The sequence below is a fragment of the Molossus molossus genome, unplaced genomic scaffold, assembly GCF_014108415.1.
Source record: "Molossus molossus isolate mMolMol1 unplaced genomic scaffold, mMolMol1.p scaffold_m16_p_20, whole genome shotgun sequence".
NCBI lineage: Eukaryota > Metazoa > Chordata > Mammalia > Chiroptera > Molossidae > Molossus > Molossus molossus.
In genome coordinates, this window is record NW_023425356.1 from 3,754,738 (window position 1) to 3,780,540 (window position 25,803).

General features: G+C 44.9%; 1 protein-coding gene across 1 annotated transcript in view; it reads left to right on the top strand.

Moving 5' to 3' along the window:
* The window catches only part of SNX7 (sorting nexin 7), a 61,536-nt gene extending 38,396 nt beyond the window's left edge, over positions 1–23,140 (top strand). Inside the window, exons 8-9 of the mRNA XM_036272883.1 lie at positions 14,462–14,614; positions 22,814–23,140. Coding sequence (XP_036128776.1) covers positions 14,462–14,614; positions 22,814–22,891 — 231 coding nt within the window. The 3' untranslated portion in view covers positions 22,892–23,140. The remainder of the gene's footprint in view (positions 1–14,461; positions 14,615–22,813) is intronic.
* Positions 23,141–25,803: the final 2,663 nt, after the last annotated feature.

The window sequence follows — 25,803 nt, forward strand, 5'->3', positions numbered from 1 at the left end:
TAGTTTTTCTCCTCACTCAGATATGCCCCAAAACTGCTGTGTTTTCCTGCCGACTGAAAAAATGTTTTAGAGTGAATTCCTTTACTTATGGCCTGGACAGGTGTCAAGTAGCTGCTGCGTAGGGCTTGTGGTTTGTAGTTCTTATGGCGCAACAGTAAAATTCGTGGTTTCAGAAGGACCTAAACTCGGGGAAGACTTCCCATACTCGTGAAGGTCGGCGTTGCTGTTTGCTCAGCGAGTCTTGTCATTTCGGCTTTGGAATTATAGAGGCGTAGGGTCAAGCCCTACTCATTCGCCGGTTAAATCTGAGACCCAGGACGTGTTTTCAGCTCCTTTTAGCCTCATTTTTAGTTTTATCATATGTAAGTTGGGGAAATTATCAGTACCCTTCTGGTAGGCTTATTAAAAGATTACGTAATACGATGCAGGAAAATTATTTGGATGAGCGTGTCACTCAGGAGTTACTAGCTGCTGCTGTTTTGACATCGTAGCGGGTCCTGTAAAATACTAAGGAGGCTTCCTTGAGGCACAGGGAAGATACTTGATGCAGAGCAGCTGTGATGAAGAGCAGGGTAGCACCGAAAGCGTGGTAAACTGAGGCAGCCGGGCTGATGTGCGGAGGGGTGCGGGACGTGCTGTGAAGGTAGCCGCCCTCAGAGAGGAGGGGGCTTGGCCTTGGTCAGCGGCTGCAGTCAGAGCCTGAGCGTGGAGGCTGGGGGCAGCGAGCTGGGAGGGATGTGGGAGGAGGGTCGGCCCCGTGGTTGAGGGGCAGCCGTGTTTCCAACTCTCAGGGACTCCAGCTTGGAAAGAGGGCGGGCAGGGGCTTGACAGACTGACCTGGAGCGCGGAAGAAAGAGCAGAATCGGGAAAGGAGCAACTTCATGTCATGATAGATGACATTTAAGGGAGGGGAGTCAACCAGAGCCTCCAGCACATGTTGTCAGCATCCAGCACACAAGGGACACAATGCTACAGAGCTTGGGGGACACCGGGCAAGGGGACAGACCCTCGTGAGGCCTGCACCCTGTTGGGGGGAGATGACCAGACAGCATATCGTCATATGCGACAGTGCCCTGGAGCACTGCTGTACAGGTGGGGTCACCCTGGCCCGTGTGACTCACTGGTTAGAGCATTGTCCCTTGGTCCAAAGGGTTGCAGGTTTGATTCCCAGTCAAGGGCGCGTACCTGGGTTGCTGGTTTGATCCCTGGTCCCCACTGGGATCATGAGGATTGTGTCTCTCTCACATCAATGTTTCTCTCTCTTCCTCCCTCCCTTCTTTCCACTCTGTCTAAAAATCAATGGAAGAATATCCTCAAGTGAGGATGAACAAAAATAATAAAATTACAGTTAGAGGTCAGGGAAGGTATTACTAAACCTGGAAGAGGTTTCGGCCCACATGGGTGAAGAGCATTGCAGGCAAGAAATGCCTGCCCCCTTCAGGACCAGCCAGGGGACCAGAGCAGCTAGAAGGAAATGAGGGAGCAGAGGAATGTGGGAGGTGAGGCCGGAGAGGTAACCAGAGCCCAGAACACACAGGGTCTTAGAGGTACAGGGTTTGGTCTCAGTGAGAGAGACAGTTGGACAGAGGAGTGACATGAAGTTACAAAACAGTTACTGGGCGTTGGGAAAGACGCCGGCGACGTGTGTGGCGTGTGCAGGGGATGGAGAAGGGTGGGGCGCTCGGGTCCTGAGTACATTCTGAAGGCAGAGCCATTCACCATTTGGCGGATTATGGATTGGGAGAGGGGCAGGGAGCCAAAGATGATAATGAGGTTTGGGGATGAGCAACTGGGAGGTGAGCGTTGCGTCAGCTGAGATGGGAAGACGGGAAAGAACAGGTTTGGAAGAAGTCAGACTTGGACGTGTGCGTGGCGGTGCCTGTCAGACACCCGAGTGTTCAGGTGGAGCAGGGAGTTACACGTGAAAGTCCACCTGAGAACCCAGAGATCAGGCGTGGGTCCATCGGGAGGCACGTCGGAGTCCTTAGAACACCGTGTTTAAAGCAATGAGAATTGCTGAGGTCACTCAGGGATGAGGGAAAAGGGTCCCATGACTGACCCGTGGCATATTTCGACGTGAAGCGTCAGCGCAGGAACCTCTGGGGAGTAGGAAAGGGAATTTGCAGCCTCGCGGCTGGTAGGGAACTGCGCCATTGAGATGAACTAAAAGTTTACTTAGGGTCATTCAGCTTTCTAACCACTTCTCCACGTATGAGGCATCTGTAAAAACAGCTCAATACGACATGACTAAGTGTAGATGATAGAGCATTTCCAGAGAAATGGAGAGCTGTCCTATGTGCCCCAAGAAGGTACTCTGACCATTGAGTCAAATCGGAGCCTCTCGGACTGTGGAGACAAAGGCAGAACAGTAACTGAGATTGGGAGGGAAAGTCAGCTGTTTGGAGGAACCTGTGGTTTTTGCGGTTTAGTTAGAAGTTTTCAGAGTCAGCCTCTGCTTGAAAACGCTTATTCACTTCTCTGCCTCACTGTGAGATAAGTTCATCTGCGGTGCTAAGTGATGCTGCCGATCCACTTTATTTTTATTTTTATTTTTGAATGGATGATTTATAGTTTTCCACTCAAAGCAGCATTCAGATATAAATGAATATGAACACACTTGACATTTAGCAATATGTGCACAGAATCTGAGAGTCGGATCTGGAAATGATGCATAGCTGTTTAGCAGGGTATTTATGTGAGCAAAAAATAAATTTGCATTTTCATAAGATCATTATAGCCTGGATTTGCATGGAGCTGCATTCACTAGATACAAACAGATACCAAATTTATTCCAGCCAGTCCTTGCTCTGCGTGACTTGCTATTTTTGAACCAGTATTTTACTCTTGTCTTCAAATAATGGTTATTAATCTTCGAATGTTCTTGATTATATGCTAACTGCTGCCCAGAGCCACACTGCCTTCTCTCTGAGCTGTAAAGAAATGCTCACATTGAAGAGGCTCTGTGTGTGGCAGGGAACAGAAGTTGTCTCTGCATTTTCTCGGATATTTTTGTCTTACCTTTCTTTCCTGACCTTTTTACAAATTAATTTATTTCTATATGCCTCATTTCCTAATATCTATTTTCCTCTCTCTGCTTCTTTTTTAAAAAATATTTTTGATTGAGTTTTTAGAGAGAGGGGATGGGAGAGAGAGATAGAAACATCGATGGGCTGCTCCTGCACGCCCCCTCCTGGGGATTGAGCCCACAACCAGGGCATGTGCCCTGACTGGGAATCGAACCGGGACCTCTCAGTCCATGGGAGGACGCTCAGTCCACTGAGCCACACCGCTGGGCTCTCTGCTTCTCTTGTCTTTGCAATTGTGTGTGTGAGAGAAGATACGCAGATCACGTATGTTCATGCACAAGCACTCACACGGCAGGGGAGGACAGGAAGGGCATGTCCCAATGGGAGAAGGGGCTGTTTTCTTGTGTATTTCTTTTGATCAGTTTATCCTAGAAAGCACTGACTTCTCACATCTCACTGGCCAGAGCTGTCAAAAATCCACAAACTAGTTACCTGACGTGGGGGTGTGACTGTCGGAGTCGACTTAGAGCAGCCACGACCTGCCCTGATGCAAACACATGAAGACGGCGGGGGCTCTTCCAGGTCACGAGAAGGGGAGTGGGATCTGGGTCAGCGACTCACGGATATGTGCCACGCGCGCCGTGTAGCAGCACGTGGGAGTGGCGCACACTGGGGGGCCTGGGGGTGACGAGTGATGCTGTCGTCGGAAGACCTCGCCAGCCTCCTCCCAGGACAAAGGACCAGGCAGTGCGTAGCCCCTCTCTCCTGCTCCTTGCTGGGCAGGCCTCGCATTCAGGACATCGTGTTTGAGTGGCAGGGGAGATACCCCTGCTCCTGTTTATGTGAGCGTGTAAAGGATAGAGCGGTGAGTGGTGGATGAAATGGCAAATCAGAAATCACGCCCGCCCTATGCAGAAGAGCCTGTCGAGCCGGGACCTGTCCTGTCCTTCAGTGCACTGTCCACATTAGCCACTCAGCGCCCAGGCTACCACTGCACCCCCTTCTCTCTGCCAGTGTGTGTGACCCCATGACCCCCTTAACCTTGTGCCTCCCTGCTCTGTTGCCCTGTGCACCTGTGTCTGCTACCATCTGAGCCGTCGCACGTGCCCCTGCGGACTCCCTCTGACCTCGAGGAGGGAAGAGAGGGAACCATGAACACACGGGAGCTGGAGGTGGGGACTCCGTGTCATCTCAACCATACACACAATGCATGTTTGCGACCCTGAAACGTGTTTTTGGTTTGTGCTGTTTGGAATTGTACCACTGGCGGGTCTCTGCGAGCACAGCCGGGGACAGACCGATGGCCTTGGACGGACCCACGGCCTCAGACAGACGGACCCGTAGCCTCAGATGGACCCACAGCCTCGGTCAGACCCACAGCCTCAGACAGACGGACCCATAGCCTCGGATGGACCCACAGCCTCAGACAGACGGACCCATAGCCTCGGATGGACCCACAGCCTCAGACAGACGGACCCATAGCCTCGGATGGACCCACAGCCTCGGTCAGACCCACAGCCTCAGATGGACCCATACCGACTGGCAGCCGGAAAACTGGGCATCTGAGGGCGAGGGGACTCGCGCCACCCCCCAGACGGGTGGGGTGACATTCGCTGGGGGAGGTTGTTGCAGAGTGGGTCCCGTGGGCTTGGAGTGCAGGAAGGGCACGCCGGGGAGCGGGCTGTGTGCTGGGGTAACGGAGGGACACAGTGAGAGGCGCAGTGGACGTGGGGCCGTGACCCTGCCGACTGAGGGTGCTGTTCCCCACTGTCCTGGCAGCTGCAGAGGTAACAGGTGGGTCCAAGGCTCGCTTCCAATGCCCTTCACCTCTTCCCAGGACGTGACAACTATGTGTGGGGTCCTGGGATGTGCGGTCTGGTGTGGGGGTTCCTACCCTAGAGATAATAGTTTAAAAAGCTGTGCCATAGAGAAACTCAAAATAGATTCGATTTCCTTTTTTTTCTTTTCAAATGAGGGCTTTTGTTAATAAGAAATGTGTCCTGAGGGTCTGTCTCGCATCCTCCCCCGGGGCCTGCCGCAATACATGTTTGATCGTGCGCGGAGCCGTGGCTTGCCGGGCCGGAGGCCTGCAGAGCGCCTGCGTGCCCTGTGACTCCACATGGCCCTCAATCAGGGATCACCCTCCACCCTCGAACAGGCAGAGACCATGCTCACTTTGAAGGAAAACATTGGGAAGATGAAGTATTGTGTATAAATCCAGAGCTTGTGTCAGTAAAAATGTTGGTAAGTTAAGAGGAAAAAATACAAAAGAATAATATATTAGAGACTATATAATGGTGTCATAAAACATTTTGTTTGTGGCATGAATGGTCTCAATAGTACTTCTAAAAACAAAAAATCTGTTTCCAGAGACCAGAAGCAGTGTTCCCTCTGGCTCAGGGCCATTCTCTGAAGCTAAGTGCACTTTGATTTGATGTAGTCCTAGGCCCTGGAGGGGAAGGATTTCTGGGGCTTGGGTCACAAGTTAGAGAACCTGCGTGCCAAGAAGAAGCTACAAAAAAGTCACTTCACCCTCAGTAAACCTCACTTTTTTTGGTTAGTGAAATGGGAAAAATAATAGTTACCAGATAGCTCGATTGTGAGGATTTAATGGGATATGTGAGATTTGTTTGATTAAGCAATGAATAAAGTAAAAACAGTTGACAGAAAATCATATAGCCTATGAAGTTCTGTAAAAGAAATCAGTTCAGATTTGGGCTTTGAAATAATTTTTAACCTCAGTACAACCCAATGGAAATACATTATATTTCTCAGCCTAGAGTGTGTTCTTTAGAAACAAATTCAGGAAATGATTATAACTAAAAGGTTAAAAGACCTTGACGTTTTCTTAAGGAGATACATTATTCTTTTGTAAAGGGTTTATGTTAACGGGACTCTGGGGAGCACCCAGAAGGAATCCACTGCCGTCCTCTGAGAGGTGGTGTCTGTGTCTCTGTTATGCAGAGGAGTCAAAGGAGGCCATTCCCCAAAGTAGGGTCGTTTAAATAATCAACTTCCTGTTGCCTCCACTGTTACAGGAAGTCATGATTGCTCTTTTTTTGAGGGACATTCATGGTGTTGGAGGCCCTGAATTCACAGGTGATGTGTTGACGACATTTGTGGTATTTTATGGCTCAATTTGTCATTTTTAGAAGGTGAATTTTGTTTTTACTGCACAGGATACATTTCAATTACAAAACCGACTGTGGTTTCAGGGAGAGAGGTTTCTCCTTTTTAAGAAATGTGTGTATTGTGAAGTCGATAAAAAAAGGTGTTACTTAGTAATCACACGGATGCCTGAGCAGCATTGGATAATCAAGCATCTCATCTCTTCAGACACATCTTCCCTCTCTCATAAATCAGAAAATAACATCATTTTCTTGTTAAGAGCTCTTACCTCTCCCCGGCAATTTAATTAATACTTGCTAAGAAGAGGTAGCTGTCAAATTAGAATTGGATTTTTTTGAATTTGCTATTGTCTTCTGATGGAGTGCCAATCTAAATCTTTTTATTTAGGTCTATTATTTTCAAGAACTTTCCAAAATGATAATTTCCCAGTTTTTCTGATTATGAAGAGAAAAAATTTAGCATTTGAATAAATAGAATGGTTGATTTTATTCCATAAAAGGAAATAATAGAGAAGCCATTTAACAAAGAAAACAATGAAGATGTATTTTCAGTAAGACTAGCTATTGTCCTCAAATTGTATTGTTCTGCTAAAAAATTTTGGTGATATGTGACATTAGGGTTAGGTACAAGCTAATTTTAAGCACCTGTGATATTTATTTTTTTATTTTTTTATTATTTATGGACTTGAGAGAGAGAAAAATCGATTTGTTGTTCCACTTACTTATACATTCATTGGTTGATTTTTGTATGTGCCCTGGCCAGAGATTGAACCCAAAATCTTGATCTATCAAGATAACACTTGAACCAACTGAGCTATTACATTTCTGTGATATTTAAAAGTAAAAAAATAAACCTTGGAAGGGCAGTAGGGAAACAAGACTAGATTTATGACTAATATTTTACTTTTCTAAAATGATTTATTCATTCCCAAATATTTATCAAATTCTCACTTAGCGTAAGCACTGGGGATGTGAGGTCCAAAAATGGCCACGTGGCCCTCAGAGCAGAGCTTACATTCCAACAGGAAAGGACACAGACAAATGAGTAAAATAATGACTAGTTCTAACAAATGTTCAGGAAAGGAACTGGGGGTTGAGATAGCAATGGCAAAAAGAACCTATTTTGTACAGAAATGCTGTTTTCAGAAGGATTATCTGAGGAACCAGTATTTAAGCCTAAAAAGAGAATTAGCCAGAAGATTTAATAGACAATTTTTTCAGCTACCTCATCAATTATTTGTCTTCTTTAATATCTCTTAATAAAGTCTAAAAATGTTTTTTCCAAAAAGGTCTTCTATGTCTTTTGATAAATTTATTCCTAAGTATCTTATTTTTTTGTTTGTATCTCTCATAAATTATATATTTTTAAGTTTTTGTTTTCTAGCATTTTTTTTTGTGTGGCCAGAGTATAGAAATGTAATTCACTTTACCATATTTATGCTATATCTACAAATCTTCTAAACCATTTTTAATTTTAACAACTTGAAGATTCTTTGGGATTTATTATTTAGAAAATCCTATTATGGGTATATATAGTTTTGTCTCATTTATTCAATCACTATACATTTCTTTTTTCACTTCTTATTAAGCTGGCTAAAAAAATGCATTTTAATGTTCTTTGTGTTGGGACATCCTTGTAGTATTCCAAATTCTAAAGTAAATGCTTTCACAGTTTTTCTGTTAATAATATTTCTCTCTCTCTCTCTCTCTCACACACACACACACACACGCACACACACGCGCGTGCATGCAGGTTAAGGCAGTTCTTACCAACTCCTGTGTGATGAGAGGTTGAGTCATAAGTGGGTGTTGGATTTCATTCAGTGATTTTCTATATCTACTAATTGCATGATTTTTCTCCATTATGTACTTAATGTGGTGATTTACACTGAGCTTTTTTATTTGAACCAACCTTGGATCCCTGGGGTAAAGTCAGCGTGGCCCATGCTGGATTTGCTCACTCAGTTTTTCAGGATTTTCCCATCTATGTTTCTGAATAGGAATAATGTGTCTTTACGCAGGACGCTTCCAACACACACAATGTTGTTAGTTATATTTCAGTAAAGCCGGGGGAAGATGACTTGTAATCACCACTGCATGTACCAGAAATGCCCGTGTTTGGATCAGGGTCAGGCTAGCCTCATCAGTCTCTACACGCTAGACTGAGTGGGTGAGGCTGCCATTCTTTGTCACTGCAGAGGGACTCCCCCCGATGCGGCGGGAGCAGGCCCTTCTTTGCTGTTCCCATGCTGGGCTCAGTCCTGATTGAGCAGCTGAAATGTTAGCTGTGCTGCCCACGTGGCCCCCTGCTGCACTTTTAAAGAGATACAGTCGAGGGGTGAGGAGGAGGGCCAGTGAGGAAGGTGGGTGATGAGATAGCTGTGAAAGGGGTTCTTTCTCAGAGTGGCCGGGGAGCGGACCTGGGCGGCTGGGTAGCAGGGACAGCAGAGGTGTGATGTGCTCTGCTGGCAGCCACTTCTGCAGAAAGAGACTGTGGGAAGCTACTCTCTCCATCTGTAATTTTTAGAAGTGATACTTTGACAGAGCTGTTGGTAATCATGGCAGTAGACTTTCCTAGAATTTTTGTGCCAAGTGTATTAATTATTTAACCAATACATAGTTCATCAGTTAGGCAGATTTGCTTCTAACACATCATCCATGGCTTGCAGAGCTCAAACTTTTTTTTACCAAAAGCGTTTACTTTCTTTGATGTAGGGAGGTGGGGACATACCCCCAGTAGTCAGAAGGAGCCCCATCAACCACCAGTGTAAGCTCAAATTTTGAAGTTTCATGGGAATATCACTACTCCATAAGATATTTGTGTTTACGTTCATTTAAAAATAGTTTTTATGCTGTCTCACAAGATGACGTCATGCTTATTCACAACTTCAGCAATCCTCTGGCCATCGCTGAGTGTTAATGCGGACACAGCAACCTGTTTCAGAAACACTCGTTATGGTCTTGTCATGAAATGGTATCAGAATTGAGAGGACTGCTGATAAGTTAAGGTTTGCTTCTATGGAATCAGTATGTAGAAAATTGAATGAGAAAAGAAGGAAAGTGTGGCTCAGAGGGGCACTGTGGGCTCCGGGCCTGGCATGGTGCGGGGCACAAAGTAAGTGCTCAACAAATAGTTGTTGAATGAACTAATACATTTCCTGGAAACTAATCACTAATCTCTGATAAATAAGAAAAACCAAAGGCCTGAGAGAACGTTTGGAATATTCTGGGTCTGAAGTTGCTGGACAGGTTTTTCAGATCCTAGGAAGGAGACCCTCAAGCTCCTTCCGGGTCAGGGGAAAATGGCCATCTGCCTTGTTAGCTTGAGGGTTTTCTCATTCCACGATTGGCAGGATGCTGCTGTCCCGTGCCCGACGGTGGGAAAATGGACTGTCAGGCATGTTTTAGTTCCCTAAAATGGAGGCAATTTCTGCACTTGGCTTTGACCACACAGCTTGGAAACGGGCATGATGGGGTGGCCTTGGGTCAGCTTTTTGGCCTGGCCACGTTGTCCAGTCCAGCCACCAAAACTCGGTCCTGTGGCAAGAGCTGGGAGCCTTCGGAGCCACTAATACCATGTCTCCTTGTTTCCCCGAGGCTGGTCCCCCTTCCTCACGCAGGTCCTCCGCAGGGACTCCCTGACCTGGCACAAGTGACCCAGTGGGCTTTGCACTTGCCCGAGGTCAGGACATTGGTGAGACTGTCAGAGTGTCGCTCACCGAGTGAACATGCTGACACGTTCGGGGCCGGGCGCTCGCTGACACTTCAATGTCCCTGAGCAGCATCCTTCCTCATGTCCCAGCTCCGCTCGCGGACCCCGACTGCGCAAGGTCGCACCCACTGTGGGGCCCGGAGCAGCCGCAGGTCCCTGGCCCGGAAGTGTGTGTGATCATGACATTTTTAAAGAGAAAAGCAACTTCTAATACCGTGGGCAGCTGGCTCTTCAGAGGGACGAGTGGCCTAACAGTTTTGAAGGAGCCACATCACTATTTGTTTGTTCTAGAGGAATTCTAGGGCAATCGAAGCATGAAAATACCCAAACCTGGAAGATGAAGAGCAGTCTCGCCCATTGGGTCCGAACCGCAAGTCTGTGCAGGGAAAGGGCCCGGGCGCTTTCCTCATGGTCTAGCTTCTCGTCCTCAGACGGCGCTGTGAGTTTTCGTTACTGCACCTACTCAGAGTGCGTGGAGAGGCCGTGTCCCTCCAGCTGGCCCGGACCCCCAGCTGCCATGGCGAGGCCACGTGGGCATGTCAGAGCTCACGCGTCACCTTGACCCCGTTGCCCTCCAAAAGTCGCTTGTTGCTCGGTGGGCAAGTGAGTGTTGTGCACGCTCAGGAGAAGTGTGCCTCGCTCTGCAGGACTCGCGCCCGTGGCCTCAGGCCTCCATTCCCTGCGTCCCCTCCGCGGCGGCACCCTGGTCTGCCTGATCGGCAGTGCAGACTTCTCCAGGGCCCACAGCGGGCCAGCTGCCGAGGCCCCTGAGTCTGCCCCCAGCACTGGGGATTTGATGGTTCTAACTGCCCCTGCCCACCCCTTCCTTAAACTTCGTCAGTGATTCCACTTGTTTCTGTTAAAATCCAAACACCCACGGTGAAACCCCCTTAGGGCCCGGCAACACTGGTCATCTTCCACCGGTCCCCTACTCACCACTGGGTGCCAGCGGAATGAACCACCTGGAATTGTTCAGAAACTCCAAAGTACACTTGCTTCTAGGACTGTCCCCTGCTAGTTGCTCTACGTAAAATGAAAGCATTTTTTCTTTGTCCAGTTTCATTTTTATCTCCTTATAAGCATGAGTCCTTCAGGGCAAGCGCATTTCTTTACGCCCACCTTGGTTCTGAACGCAGACCAGAGGCCTGCTGAGTGAGGGCTGGGGTGGGTGTGGGGGTGAACCAAACCCTCTTCATCGTTTTTCATGGTCGTCTGCATGGCTCTGAGGCAGGCTGACTGGTTTCCTTCCCTTCCTGTCTCTGTCCACCATCCCCACCTGTCTCTGACTGAGGATTCTATCTGAAGTCTAGCTCTGCCCTGGTCCACAGATGGTTTCCCATTTTCTGCAGAGTCCAAGCCTGCTCAATATCAGTTACCCCTCTAGTGGCCAGTCAGCCCCTCTAGCTGAGTTTCCGGTCCTCCGTGCCCGCCTCCAGCCTCCAAGCCTACCTTTCCTCCATTCTTTGCCACCCGCTGCAGCAGAGATGGTAAGGTCTGCGGTTTTGTTTACGCCGTACCCTCACCCAGGTGTTTTCCTTGCTCAGTCCCGGCCTATTGACCTCACAGTCACAGCGTCCCCTCCCGCAGTCAGAGTGAATCCTCCACCCTGTAGCTTTCAAGACCACTTTCATCTTTTCCTCCCTTATGATACAGATCGCATTCTGCTTTGCATGATAGCCTTTGGGTTTGGTTTTATTTTTGCATGTCTGTGTTTCGACAGAATGCAAACTCCTTGAGGTGAGAGCTGAATCGGTTCAGCCTTGAGAGCCACAGGCAAGCTGGTTGGCTCTGTGGAGTCAGTGCGCGAGGGGCGTGCTTCCTTCCACCCAGCAGCCACGGAAAGCTATGTGATCTCTTTCATTCCTTCCTCCCAGTTTCCCAGCTTGCAAAAGGAAGATAATAACACCAAATTTGCAGTATTATGATGCAGATTAAATGAAATAATGTATGTGAAGTCTGTGGCTTAATAAGTGGTCATTATTGTGGCTGCTGTTATTGGTACTATTGCAGGGACTGGCAGTTGGAGAGGGATCCTGTTTTGTTTGCCTGAGCTCTTAGTATTAATGGTTTTCATTTAACTGTGTGGCTAATTTCTAGCTGTATGTAACTGAGGCTAAAAATTACCCATTAGCCTTGCTGTTCAATATAAATCATTTTTTCCACTAGCTTACAATCTTTTATTACTTATTCTGGTATTACAACATTTTACTGGGAGGAAAAAGGTTGCTTGCTTCTTCAATGTTTCCACCAACAGAGGGCCAAATAGCCTCCAGTGTTTGTGAAAAGAATTATTCTAGCTTTAATCCTTTTTAGCCATTTCTGTGCTATTTTCCAGTAGAAAATAGGAGTTGGATTTCCTACTTGAGAGTTACTGACACCTGCTGTATGGTCAGAGGGGCTTTTTGGCCTGCAGTTTCTAAGTCATCTTCCGCTCCCACTTCGGGTAACATTTACTGACGGTGTAAGTTCAGAGGCTGGACAGCCCCAGCTGAAAGCATAGCTCCTGCACCGAAGAACTTGGTGAAACTGGAGTCAACTAAGGGAACGGACATCTAATAACATTATGCTTTTCTAAAATTCTAGGAAATATGTAGTCCAGATCATTCTTAATTTGATTTAGGTATTTTGTGCTTATTTCTTATTAGTTTCCTAGAATTGAAATCACAGGGAGCTGATTCAGTGTGGGGGATACCTAATGTCTCTTTCTTCCCTTTCCAACTGAGATAATGATGAAGTGAGCAAAGCCAGAAAAAAAATACTCAGATATAACCACACACAAAAAATGTCAAGAATTGGTTATGTATACTTAACGCAGATGCATCATCTTCCACAATGGTGAGACTAGGTTAAGAAATAGTGCTAGAAATGTACTTAAGACCTAGACCCTGGTGAAGGAGGGGCTTATTTCCAGAGATCAAAGTACTGGAGGAAAATAGAGAATCAGCTTCAGTTTTATCAACTGATGATAATGATGGTGATGATGAAGGAGGTGATCATGGTGGCCATTGTGATGGTGGTGGAGGTTGTGGTGGAGATGGAGGTGGTGGAAGTAGTCATGGTAGCTATGGTGGTGGCGGTGATGGTGGAGGTGGAGGTGGAGATGGTGGTAGAGATGGAGTAGTGGTAGAGGTGGTGGTGGAGTTGGACATTGTGGTGGAGGTGATGGTGGGGGTGGAGGTGGAGATGGTGGTAGAGATGGAGTAGTGGTAGAGGTGGTGGTGGAGTTGGACATTGTGGTGGAGGTGATGATGGAGGTGGAGGTGGTGGTGGAGGACCTGGTCATGGTGGTCATAGTGGTGGAGGTGATTGATGGTGGAGATGGTAGTGGAGGTTGAGATGGTGGTGAAGGTGGTGGTGGAGGTGATGGTGGAGGTGGAGATGGTGGTGGAGGTGGAGATTGTGGTGAAGGTGGTCGTGGTGGTCATGGTGGTGGAGGTGATTGATGATGGAGATGGTGGTGGAGGTGGAGATAGTGGTGGAGTTGGAGGTGCTCATGGTGGGGATGGTGGAGATGGTGGTAGAGGTGGAGATAGTGGTGGAGGTGGTGGTGGAGTTGGAGGTGGTCATGGTGGTCATGGTGGTGGTGGTGATATGATAAAAGATAACATTTAGTAGGCAAATTGTCAGGTACTGTGCAAATCAATTAATGTTCATTATATCATACAATTTTTTAAAAATCCCTATATGATAGAGATTGTTATTTTTATCTATATTCATTTTGCAGATGAAGAGACAAGGGCTTCACTGGGTAGTCTTATCCAATGTCACATAGCTTGTAATAGCCAGAAGTGGGATTTAAACTGGGGTTGGTCTAACTTATAGTCTTAAACCCAGTATGTGCTCGTGTGGGTACACACCTTTTTTTATGTCCTAGAAAAACACTTAATAAATATATGCTAAATATATGAATAAAAGTAAGTGGATACAAGATGCGTATAAGTATGTAAATATTTATATAAATATGTCAAATATAAAGCAGTACATATATCTATGGATTACATCGATTGGTAGTGAGGTGGGAGGAGGTATACATGTGTCACTGAGCCTTCGTAGGGGGCACGGGTTGGGTGTCAGGCATCTGGGGACAGAGGCGTGCCTGTTACCTGCCATCTGAGTGAGATCTGACAAGTGAGATTTGGCCTTGAGGTTGGACTACATCATCTGTATGGAGGTTATGGCCTGCCAATTAGTTGAGCATTCTGCAAAAAATAACTGAAAACGGGGGACCAGGAATGGGAAGCTGAAGGAATGAAACCATGTTTTAGCATAAACAGTACCACCACAAACAGTAGTGGTAATGACAGTGTTAGTGCAAAAGAATCTAGAGAGAACTTTTAGTTCAATGTCCTTTGTTTTACAAATGGTGAAAGCCAAGCGGAAGGCTGGAGGAGTCAGCCAGGCCCCGTGCTGACCAATGGGGACTGCAGACCCCCCGCCAGCATCTCCCGCACCCCGGGTTCCCCCAACCTGAGCCAGTGCGCGCACAGTGACAGTGGCCACTTCTCAGAACCAGCAGAGGGTTCTGCTCGCGCTGTGTGCTGTGCTGTTCGGCCTGGTGGCGGGACTCGGGCTCAGCGTCTCTCTGTGTCCCGCAGCTGACCGCAGAGCTGGGGAGGCTGGAGGACAGGCTGGAGTGCGCCAACACCGCGCTCAAGGCCGACTGGGAGCGCTGGAGACGGAGCATGCGCAGCGACCTCACGGCCGCCTTCCGGGACGCGGCGGCGCGGAACGTCCAGTACTACGAGCAGGTGACTGCGCCCCGCACATCGCCTCCTTTATCAGGCTGTCTTCTCTCTTACCTTCTCTGCCCTGTGTTGGGAGAGTGTGCAGGAAGCAAGGGTCACTTGGCAGAGCCCCTTGGTAGCTCGGTGCCCGTGGACGTGCCAGTGGAGGGGGCGAGGGCGGGGACGCTCTTTCGTCTTGCAGCCCCTTGTGTGTGGTCCTTTCCCCTGAGCACTTGATAATGCTTCCTGATGACTCTCCTGCCGTAGTCCTTGCTCTCCCCCTTTGCTATGTGTGAATGGTCTGCAGAGTGAGGAAGAGCCCTGGTCGGAAGGAGCAGGCGGCAGTCTGTCCTGCCTGCTCCTGGCAGCCCGGCCTTGTCTCCCCTGCTGTTCAAAACAGCCACAGAGGAGCGCGCTGTTCTCCTGGGTGGTGTGTGTGTTTGTTTTTAGTTTAGTTCAGGTTTTTATTTCTTTTAGTCCAGGAAAGAGCTTAGTCATCATTTTCCTTTTCAAATGATTCATTATTTAAATTTTTTTTCTTTATTGATTTTTAGAGAGAGAGGAAAAGACAGGGAGAGCGAGATGGAAACATCGATGAGAGAGAACATCCACTGGCCCCCTCCTGCACGCCCCCCACTGGGGATCGGCCCACAACCTGGGCATGTGCCCTGACTGGGAATTGAACGGAGACCTCTTGGTGCCTGGGTCCACACTCAACCAGAGCCACACTGGCCAGGCTGATTATCATTATTTTAAAAACTAACAGTTCCTCAAAGCAGTTATTAATTTAAATGAATTTTACACCATCACTTTTTTCATCCAGCATATTCTAAACATTTTCTGGAAGGTGTATGTTACATGTATCTTTAACCTTATATCTGGCTGCATTAATGAATAGATGAAATTGATACATTAGGGAAAACTGTTTTATGCTTTATAGTCTATTGTCAGTTTAGAGGTACTATAAACTAAAATATTGCATATCTTGAAAGATGACCTAGCTGATAAGATATTTTTCATTCAACAAGCCTTATATTTGAGCACCTAATGCTAAGAGGCACTGCCGGGCCCCAGAGAGAGCACAGTGGGTAAGACAGCGAGGAAAACAGCCATTGCAACCAAAGATAATAATATAACATAACAAGTTCCAGGACAGAAAGACATCACAGGGGCATCGAACCTGGCACAGAAGGCATGAGGAAGTGCTTCAGAGAACAGGCTTCAGCCGCTATCTGACGGGTGGCCGAGTGAGGCCGATGCAAACTGGGGAGGAGTAGGTGCCCAGAAGCCTGGAAGGGACAGACACCGGCAGACCTGAGGTTCTCTTTGGAGGAGTGGAGGTGGAGCTGAGTTGGATGGAAAGTGAGGCTCAGAGGGGTGGAAAAGGTCTTCCTCGACCCTCCTTGAGTCCCTGGCTGGGGTGAAAATTAAACTGCAAACCGAGCAGGGCCCCTTTGCTGGAGTCTTCTCCCTGTCCCTTTGTCTTCGGAGATAATCCACCCTTTCCTCTGGCTGTCGGGAGGGCTTCTCTCCCATGAGGGTGTGAGGACCTGCTTCAGATGGAAGGGCTGGGGGCCAATCCAAAGGACTTTCCTCTTAAACTTTTTCAGCTTAAAATATCTATGCCAATGTGCATAGTTAGGGGAGAGCATGTCCTGAACCCCGTAAGGCTGAAAGGGCCTTATCTGTCTGGTCTTTTGTCTTTCATTCTATGGGAAGTGGGAAATGCCACTGAAGAGTTTTCAGCAGATGGGACTGTTTTGCAGACTTGCCTTTTAGAAAGTCCCTGGCTGCCAGCGGGTCCGAGTGGAGCGCAGTGGGACGTGATGAGACTAGCTAGGAGACGAGTCTGGAGACTAGTTAGGTGACAAGCTAGAAGACTAGTTAGGAGATGAGCCAGGAGACCGGTTAGGAGTCGGTTGCAGCAGCAAAGACAGAGGTGTGAACCAATTTGTGGCTTCATGGCAGTGGCCAGAGATTGGTGGACATACTCAACGTGTTTTTTTTTAAATAGGTGGGATTGGAGAGATCATTTTCTATTACGCCTTTAATTTCTTATTCTACATTAACAACCTTAAGTAAATTCAAGTATCTTAAGAGAATTTCTCATAAATCTCAGATTTTAAAATGATTTAAGATATTTCTGTTAAATAAAGCACATATACTACCTCAGGCTTTATTCCATTTAAGTGTTTCAACCCACAGAAATAACGTTACCTCTCTTACCGTGGAACCTGTCCACACTGGCACGTCTGGGCTGTTTTGACAGTCAGCTGAAGTCATTCCTCAGAAAATGCCTGGAAAATGAGAGCATGCAGTATGCTATCGCTGATCATGACTGTGAAACATAAGTATATTAGGGTATAAAAATCACATGACAGTACACCTACTGTGTTTCCCTGTAAATAAGGTCTGCAAGACTGTTCTGAATTAGGACTTTTAATTTTTTTAAGAGAAAATATTCATAGCCATTCTAGAGAACTCCCAACAGAAATATTTGACTTTGATACCTCTCACATAAATACATATTTCTATCATTCTCATAGACCGAATTCTGTTCATACAAAATACTATTACGAAACAATGAAATTAGTTATCACATGCCACATCGCACACACATATTGTCCTTCTCGGCATTTGATATCAGTATGTTATGTTTTTAATGCTTTCCTCCAAGTGAATTCTATTTCTTGAAAAACATTGTTTAATATGTTTTTATTGATTTTAGAGAAAGAGGAAGGGAGAGGGAGAGAGAAACATCAATTGCCTCCTGCACGCCCCCTACTGGGGATTGAGCCCACAACCCAGGCATGTGCCCTGACCAGGAATCAAACTGGCAACCTTTTGGTGCATGGGACAACACCCAACCAGCCATGGTGTGGATTATAGTTCTACATGGTACTGAATATATACCAGGTGTAGCATCTTGGGTATATGAAATTACAGGAATCATTGGTTTTCTTTATTATAACTTCAGATGTCCCCCAGAGCTCCAGTTATTTGTTTGGTTGGTTTTTTCCTCTGTGAATACCTTCTAAATGATTGGCCAGTCGGTCCAGGCACGACCAGAGCCCTGCAGTCCAGGCTCCCTAATTAGCACACAGATTGTGCTGTGCCCTGAACCAGTCAGCCTGCTGTTGTCTGTTAACTTCAGAATATCCCAGATACACAGTGAAGCAAAACGTGCCAGAATCTTTCCATTCCCTTTGTAAGTTTTATCACATCCTTATGGAAATATTTCCTTTTTCATCAACATTTGCAAAGATAAATTCCCAGAGGGGTTTGTTTCTAGTGTGATGAATGAAATACAGTATAAACATTTGCCTCTGGACTTTTATGAAGACAAATGGTCACAGCTGGTTCGTAACTTATAATTTAAATATCAAAGTGACTGAGGAAATCAGATTATGGATATAAGGTAGAGGTCTGCACCTGAGCCAATTACTGTCATATTGAACTGTGCTTGGGTGTGTGAATTTACCTGGAAAGAGTTGACCCCAAATATAAAATAGGTATTTTATAAAATGAAGTCATTCCCACTTTGTCCTATAGGACCAATAATTAAGAATAAATTTATTGAGTCTTTTTGAAAATGAGAATAACGAAACAGTAGAACCCAAGATCTAATTGAACACGAGTGAATCACTTCAAAGTCTTTTGGTACCCAAATAACTAACCAAAGACCATGATTCCCTGCTATAATACGGAGGGATGCTAAAACCACAAATCATGACACATTGGATAAAATGCATGATGTTTTCTAATTGTTCCCTAGCAGGTACAAAAGAGCATCTGTTTTGTTATTGATGCTGATGATAGTGATGATGATTATGATGATGGTGAAGAAATGTGAAAGAACATGATCCTTAGTATGTATTACAAATTGAAAGAATATAGTCTTTGAAAAGTTTAATATTGATATCATAACCATGAATAGAACACATAATGTTAATTTTTGCCTAATATAGTAGTTTGTTGTAAGGTGAACCTAATACTTAAAGTAACATAGTTTATTCTTTACACACTTTATTTTAGAATTATTTATTAGATAATGGATGGAGATTCTTGCTCCGTAGCCTTATTTTTCCAGTTATAAAAATTAATTCATTAGCACGAAGAACAGACAAGAACAGCAACAACAGAGCTAAGTACTCTGACAAATACAGAAATAAAGAGTGCTCATAACCTTCTCTTCTAGCGAGCTCCATTTTAACACCATTATGGGAAAACAATTTTCTGTGTTCAGATAAAAATATTGTTAAATGTCTACATGGCCCTTTCTGAGTGTGTCAACATGAAAACATGGGGTTACAGGACCAGGGCAGAGGTCCTCATTTCAGGCACTGTTAAGTTGCCCCAGGTAAAGTCATCATTTAAGAATCTGATCTGTTGCCTGGCCAGTGTGGCTCAGTGGTTGAGCGTCGACCCTGCACCAAGAGGTCGCCAGTTTGATTCCTGGTCAGGGCACATGCCCAGGTTGTGGGCTCAGTCCCCAGTGAGGGGCGTGCAGGAGGCGGCCAGTCTGTGTTCTCTCTCATTGATGTTTCTGTCTCCCTCTCCCTTCCTCTCTCTCTCAAATCCATAAAGAAAAAAATAAAAGAATCTGATCTGTCAAAGAGAGGTGTTGCTACTCCTCCTGTCACCTTGCCTCCCATCTGCACAGTCCTCACAGCTCTTTGGGAAAATAAAATTAGAAAATATGTGAAATGCTTTATAATAAAACACTTGAACCTCACAGCTGAGCTTCAGTAATTGTCCCGGAACCCAAAGGGAAACATGGTCCTTGTTTCAGTTCCCTGGACTTCGGTTAAACACACAGAGATGCCTGATGTTTGAAGTGTCGAGCACAAAACGAGGCACACTTCATGTAACTGGCTTGTCGTTAGTCAAAAACGGCGATGATATGACAGAAAAAGTACGGGTGGAAAAGGTACGCATTCAAATTTTGGCTCCTGGAGTAATTCTTCCTGTAAAGATGTTCAGTGTATTAGACCTTATGGAGCTGTGTTCCCAGGTATCAAAATGAGAAGTGGGACACGTGATATCCAGGGCTCCTCCTCCCCTGAGCAGCTCTGGGGCTGGAGAGCTAGACTAATAGTACAAAAATAGCAAGGAAATGGACCACAAGGTGGCGTTTCCAGCTAGTGAGTCCTGTGTTCACTCGCAGTCAAGTATTTGCAGTATTTACAAATGCACACTGATTACATATATTCTTGAGAGAGATATAAGTAAGTTCTAGGAAAAAATATGCAAATCCTGCTATTTTTAATTTATTGCTCTTTCTACAATTACATAAGTTGGCAGGTGATTCTTGGAAGCTGAATTTAGACTTTTCCAAAAATGAAATTATGAATAATTTGAGCTGTTGCAAAATAATAAGAGTTACTTTTCTCTAGTAACACCATCTCTAATTTCTTTTAGATTGATGACTTTTCATAATTTTAAAATAGGCCCCTCCTGGAAGGTCTCCTCACTGTTTGGAATCCTAGGGCTAGGTAGCAGAAGCGATTGCTCTCAGCTGTCGCCCTCATTTAGGTATGCTCTGCAATCTTTTAATGTAATTGATTTGACGTGATAGTGGCTTCATGTAGAGATGTTTACATGTCTGAGCTTCAGTGTATCTTCAAATGTAGGTGGTGGCATCCGTGCCCAAGGTCATATGAGTCAGCATGAAGATGCTTAGAGGCCACTCAGGCATGATTCTCACTTTTGGTTTATTGAGAGAGAGGCGGCGAACACAGTACTGTCTAAAAAATGCTTTTAGATGACTGGGGAAAATGAGAAACATGACAGTTTTTGCCTTAATATGGAAATTTCTGGTTTTAAAAGAAATATATGGTAAAGCTTGGCTTTTATTACATTTTATAATAACAGGTATTGTTATTTTAGGCAAATGTATAGTTATTTTACTTTATTATCATAGAGATATAGAGATAATATTTGTGAATTTGATTTATGTGATAATTTGGATGAAACTAAATTTTCTTTTACAATGACAATATATACTCAATATTATTTTGCATGAGTTCCAGGCATACAGCACAGTGTTGAGACAATCACATACTTTACAGAATGTCCCCCTGCTGTTTCCGGCACCATACACATTTACTACAGTATGACTGACTCTGTTCCCTGTGCTGTGCTTTATATTCCCGGTGGCTGTTTGTACTTCTTAATCCCTCCCCTTTTCACCCAGCCCCAACCCTGTGCCTTCTGGCAACCGTCCGTCTGTTCTCTGCATCTATGAGTCTCTTTGTATGAAACTAAATGTTTCACTAGCTGTTCTGTAAACAGGGTCATAGCATTACCTGTAAAGACATTAAGCTTCACGTTGGTGTTATCACATGGTGGCTGAGCTCGGGCTGCGGATGGTGTAACTCGTGACCTTGCTGAGAGATCTTGAAGCCTTTTACTTATTTCAGTGTCCACATCTATAAAGCACTGAAAATAATAGTGCCTGCTTCATGGATCAGTTTGGGTGTTGAGGTGTGTGTGTGTGTGTGTGTGTGTGTGTGTGTAATAGAAAAAAGCAAAATTGTACATTCCTAGTAAGTCACGAAAATAAATGAAACATACTCAAAAATATTTTTCTGGAGTCTCAAACACCTTATCTCTAAGTCATGACTTCTTTCCCTTGAGCCTGAAATTAGAAACATAGAAAATAAGTTTCCAAGCTGTTTAATAGATAGAGAAACTATACGTAATCCTTAACTCAGTACCTAGCACGTGATAAGGTTTCAGTAAGTGTCGACTACTGGTAGTAATAGCTGCCATTGTAAATATGTCTCATTTATTTATGAATCTTTGGAAATTCTTTGTAATGATGATTATAACTATTGAAGACCAAGGGGAGAGGTACAGTTTTATGTTTCTTGCTTTTCCACTCTTTGTCATGCCCAGCAGAGCAAGGCACAATTGTAAATTGTGTGTGATCACAACTAGCCCCTGGAAACCTGGCCTTTTAGTTCTAGGATGAAACTTAATGGGCGCACATAGTCCGAGCCCTTATCCTGGGACCATGTAAACAGGCCCAAAGGACAGAGAGCTAAATGTTCGGTAGAACTCATTAGTAAAGCCAGTTGGGCCTGGAATTTTCTTCGTGGAAAGTTATTTAACACCAAATTTAAATTTATTTGGATTAATAAACAATTTTGCATGATTTCATTTTAGATCTTTTCTTGGTTTATTAGGTATAACTTTTTTATTTTTTTATTTTAGTGGTTACTTTCAGTCTTATTGGATGTATCTTATGGTTTGCCTTTAAGTAACATTATAGTACTTCACCTGTCATTTAAGAACCTGCAATTATATTCTTCCATTTCTTTCTCCTGGCCTTTATGCTTTTTTTGTGATATATTTTACTTATACATATATTGCAAATTTCACAAGATCATGTTACTGTTATTAATTAGCTAGTCAATTATATTTTAAATATATTGAAGCACTAAAATGTTATGTGTGTAACCATATAGTTACTATACCTAGTACTCTTCATTCTTTTGCATGGATCCTTCTTTCTGTGTGGTCTCATTTCTTCACTGCCTTGTAGACTTCTTTAAAGAAAAATATTTAGTTCCATCTGTTGGTGATAAATTCTATAGCTTTTGGAAGTCTGAAGATATCTTTATTCTGCCTTTATTTTGAGGGGTATTTTTGCTGAGCATAGAATTCTAGGTTGACAGTGTTTTTTCTTCCACTACTTAAAAGAAATGTTGCTGCTGCCCTGGATTATGTTGCTCAGTGGTTAGAGTATCTGTCCAGGCACTGAAGGGTCTCAGGTTCAATTCCCAGTCTAGGGCACATACCTGGGTTGCAGGTTCAATCCCTAGCTGCAGTTGGCACACGTGCAGGAGGCAACCAGTTGACGCCTCTCTCTCATTAGGATGTTTCTCTCTCTCTCCCAACCCTGACCGGGAATCAAAGTGGGACCTCTCAGTCCATGGGACAATGCGTAATTCACTGAGCCACACCAGCCAGGCTATAGTGGGTTATTTCAGCAAACTAATCCATGCTAATCTTTTAGCCTTTTATATGCTTCCCTTTATTGAGCAATAGTTTCCGTCATTAAGAATTAAAATTTGTAGAACATGACAAGTATTCTGGCAAGCTGGTGGGACAGTGGAACAGGGAGATTACTGTAGCACAGACAGGTAAGGACTGTTCACCCTTTACCACTGACCATAAACGACTGCTCATCTCGTGGTGTGTGTTTCTGTTACTCAGTGCCTTGCTACCTGGGAATCCTTCCTAATGTCACAGACCGACCTCCACACCAAAGAACCCTCTGAAGACAAACCTTAACCCATGAAGCCTTCTGCGTGAGCTGCGGGAGAGAGCGTCCAGTAGCCAAAGTTAGTCCTCTGGGTGGGCCGTATCCTTTTAAAGTGGATGAAAAATGTTTCCCACTATCTGGAAAACCAATAAGTTGAAACTCAGGTGTTCCAGATCACTGATATAAATTGGGAGATATATGTATAGCTTAGTTTTAATTATGTTCTTAAATTTGTATGCCAATAATGAGGTATAGAGATTTTTTTTCTTAAATATTTGTCTGTGGAACATGTCATTTTAAATATATTGTAAAGACTCAATTTTAATAAAAAGTTTAATATGAAATGGCTGGCTGTGACGCGTCCTGTCGGCGCGTGAGCCCCGAAGCAGCGTGTGACGTGGACGCTGGCAGCCGGCAGCGTGGTCACCTCCTTCGGCACAGCCGCCTCTGACACCCCTCTTCACTCGGGACTTTGAAGTAAATCTAAAAGTTATTTAATATTACTGAACATTCATGATGACTGTTCAAAAGTTGGTTCTTTAGAGCTAAGAAATTGTTTTCCACAGTTATAAAAAGGTACCACCGTAGATTTAAATGACGGAGTGAGTTAGAAGTCATTGAACAGTCATCTTCCCACTGGTCAGTGTGGGGAGGTATTTTTCTCGTCGTCTTCACGAGCCCCATCAACCTGTAATTTGTACTGTACACAGTGTCGTCAGATTTATCCTTCCGTTTATGTATTAAATGCTGCTGCTTGTAAGGCACACTCGTGCTCATGATCCACAGTGGTAGATCATGCTCCAGACTTACACCCAGTGGCAACGGTCACACCAAGTGTTTCCTATCCACGTATGGCGGTATTTGAAAACCGATTACGTTGATTATTGAACAGTTGCTAATTTCTGGAAATAGATATTTCGCAAGACTGAGTAAAATTTGAGGTATTGGGTTATGCATGTTATGTTACAGGCATGCCTTTATTTTTGTGTTTTAGCCCTTAAATGAGTGTCTCACACACACACAATGAGACATTTAAAGAATCTTAACCAAAATGAACATGAGCACATACATAAATACAGAAGTAAACATTTTTCTTAAATGCAATAAAGACCCTGCCTCTATTTTCCGTGTTTGCTGACAGCCTCAGGCCACACCTCCCTCCTGCCCCTCCTGCCCCTCCTGCCCCGCCTTTGGGCAGCAGCTGACACAGGACAGTACCCTCACTGGGCTCTCAGAGGACCTTCAAACCACACTCCGCTCTCTGCGTGTACATTGTTCATCTCCCGCAAACAGCACCCCGTACCTTTTGGCCATCACTCCCTACCCTGCCCCTTCTCCTCAGGCCAAAGGAACTGCTACCTTGCTTTCTGTCTCTATTTGCCATCTACATTTCCCCTTTCTAGACATTTCATATTAAAGGAATCATGTAATAGCGATCTCTTGTAACTGGCCTAACAACATGTTCAACGTTCATTTATGTTGCAGTATTTGCAAGTATTTCATTTTTGTTTGTGGTAAAATATATTCCATTGTATGGATATGTCACTTTTTTTTTTTAATCCTCACTCAAGGACATTTTTTGCATTTATCTTCAGATAGAGTGGGAGGGAGAGAGGGGGAAAGAGAGAGAAACATCCATGTGAGAGAGACACTTCGAGTGGCTGCCACCCACACGACGCCAACTGGGGCCGAGGACAAACTGCAACCAAGGTACATGCCCTTAGTGGGAACCGAACCCGGGACTCTGGTCCACGGGCCGACGCTCTAACCACTGAGCAAAACCAGCCAGGGCTGGATATGTCACATTTTATTTATATATTATATTTGTTTGTCCTTTCATTGATAGACCTTTGGGTTGTTTTCAACTTTGGCTTTTACAAATAATGCTGCTAGAAAAGTTGGTGTACACATTTTTGTGTGAACGTGTTTTTATTTCTCCTGGGCCTGTACCAAGGAATTGAAATTGAAAGGTCACATCACAACTATATTAAGCTATTCGTGGAGCTACCAGACTGTTCCAAGGGGGCTGCATCGTTTCCCATTCCGACGAGTGGTGTGAGAGGTTCTGATTTCTCCGCAACCTCATTGACAACGGTTATTTTCTGTTGTTGTTGTTGTTTTCCCTTTATTATAGCCATTCTAGTGGGTGAAGTGGTATTTCATTGTTTTGATTTGCATTTTCTGTTGCATCTTTACATGTGCTTATTGGCCATTTTGTATATTCTTTGGAGAAATGTCAGCTCCTTTGTCCATTTTTAAAGTTAGGTTATTTGTCTTTCTATTATTGAGTTGTACAAGGTATTTATATATCCTAGATCCAAACCTCTTATCAGATTATGATTTGAAAATATTTCTTTCTCTTTCTCAATAATGTACGTTGAAACATAGAAGTTTCAATTTTGACGAAGATCAGTGTCTCCAGCTCTCCCTCGCTGGCTCATGCTGTTGGTGGTGTGTCTAAGAATCCATTGCAAACCTGAGGGTGCACAGATCGACCCCTGTGCTTTCTTCTGAGGCTTCACTTTTAGACGAACCCACGTCGAGTTAATTACTCTATATGATGTGAGGGAAGGGTACAACTCCATTCCTGCACATGAGTGCGCCACCTGTCCAGCACCAGTTGCTAGAGAGACTGTGTCTTATCATTTCACCATATCAGTTCCCCAGTGGGTCCCTGAATTCTGGCCAAGAAAGAATTCAGAGTCAAGACTCAAATACAACCAAAAGTTTTTAGAAAGTCACAGAGGTAGAAGAAGTGAGCCAGCCTGGGGTCATGGGCTCAAGAAACTACAGAGGCAGAAGCAGAGCCCTTGGAACTTGGGAGAAAGAAAGGCAGAGAAAACACGCCTTAGGGCAGGAGAGGTGGAAGGGTGCGGGCGGCGCCAGAGAGACACACTGGGTCCTTCTTCTTAAGGACTTTTATCTGCAGGTCTCAGCGGAG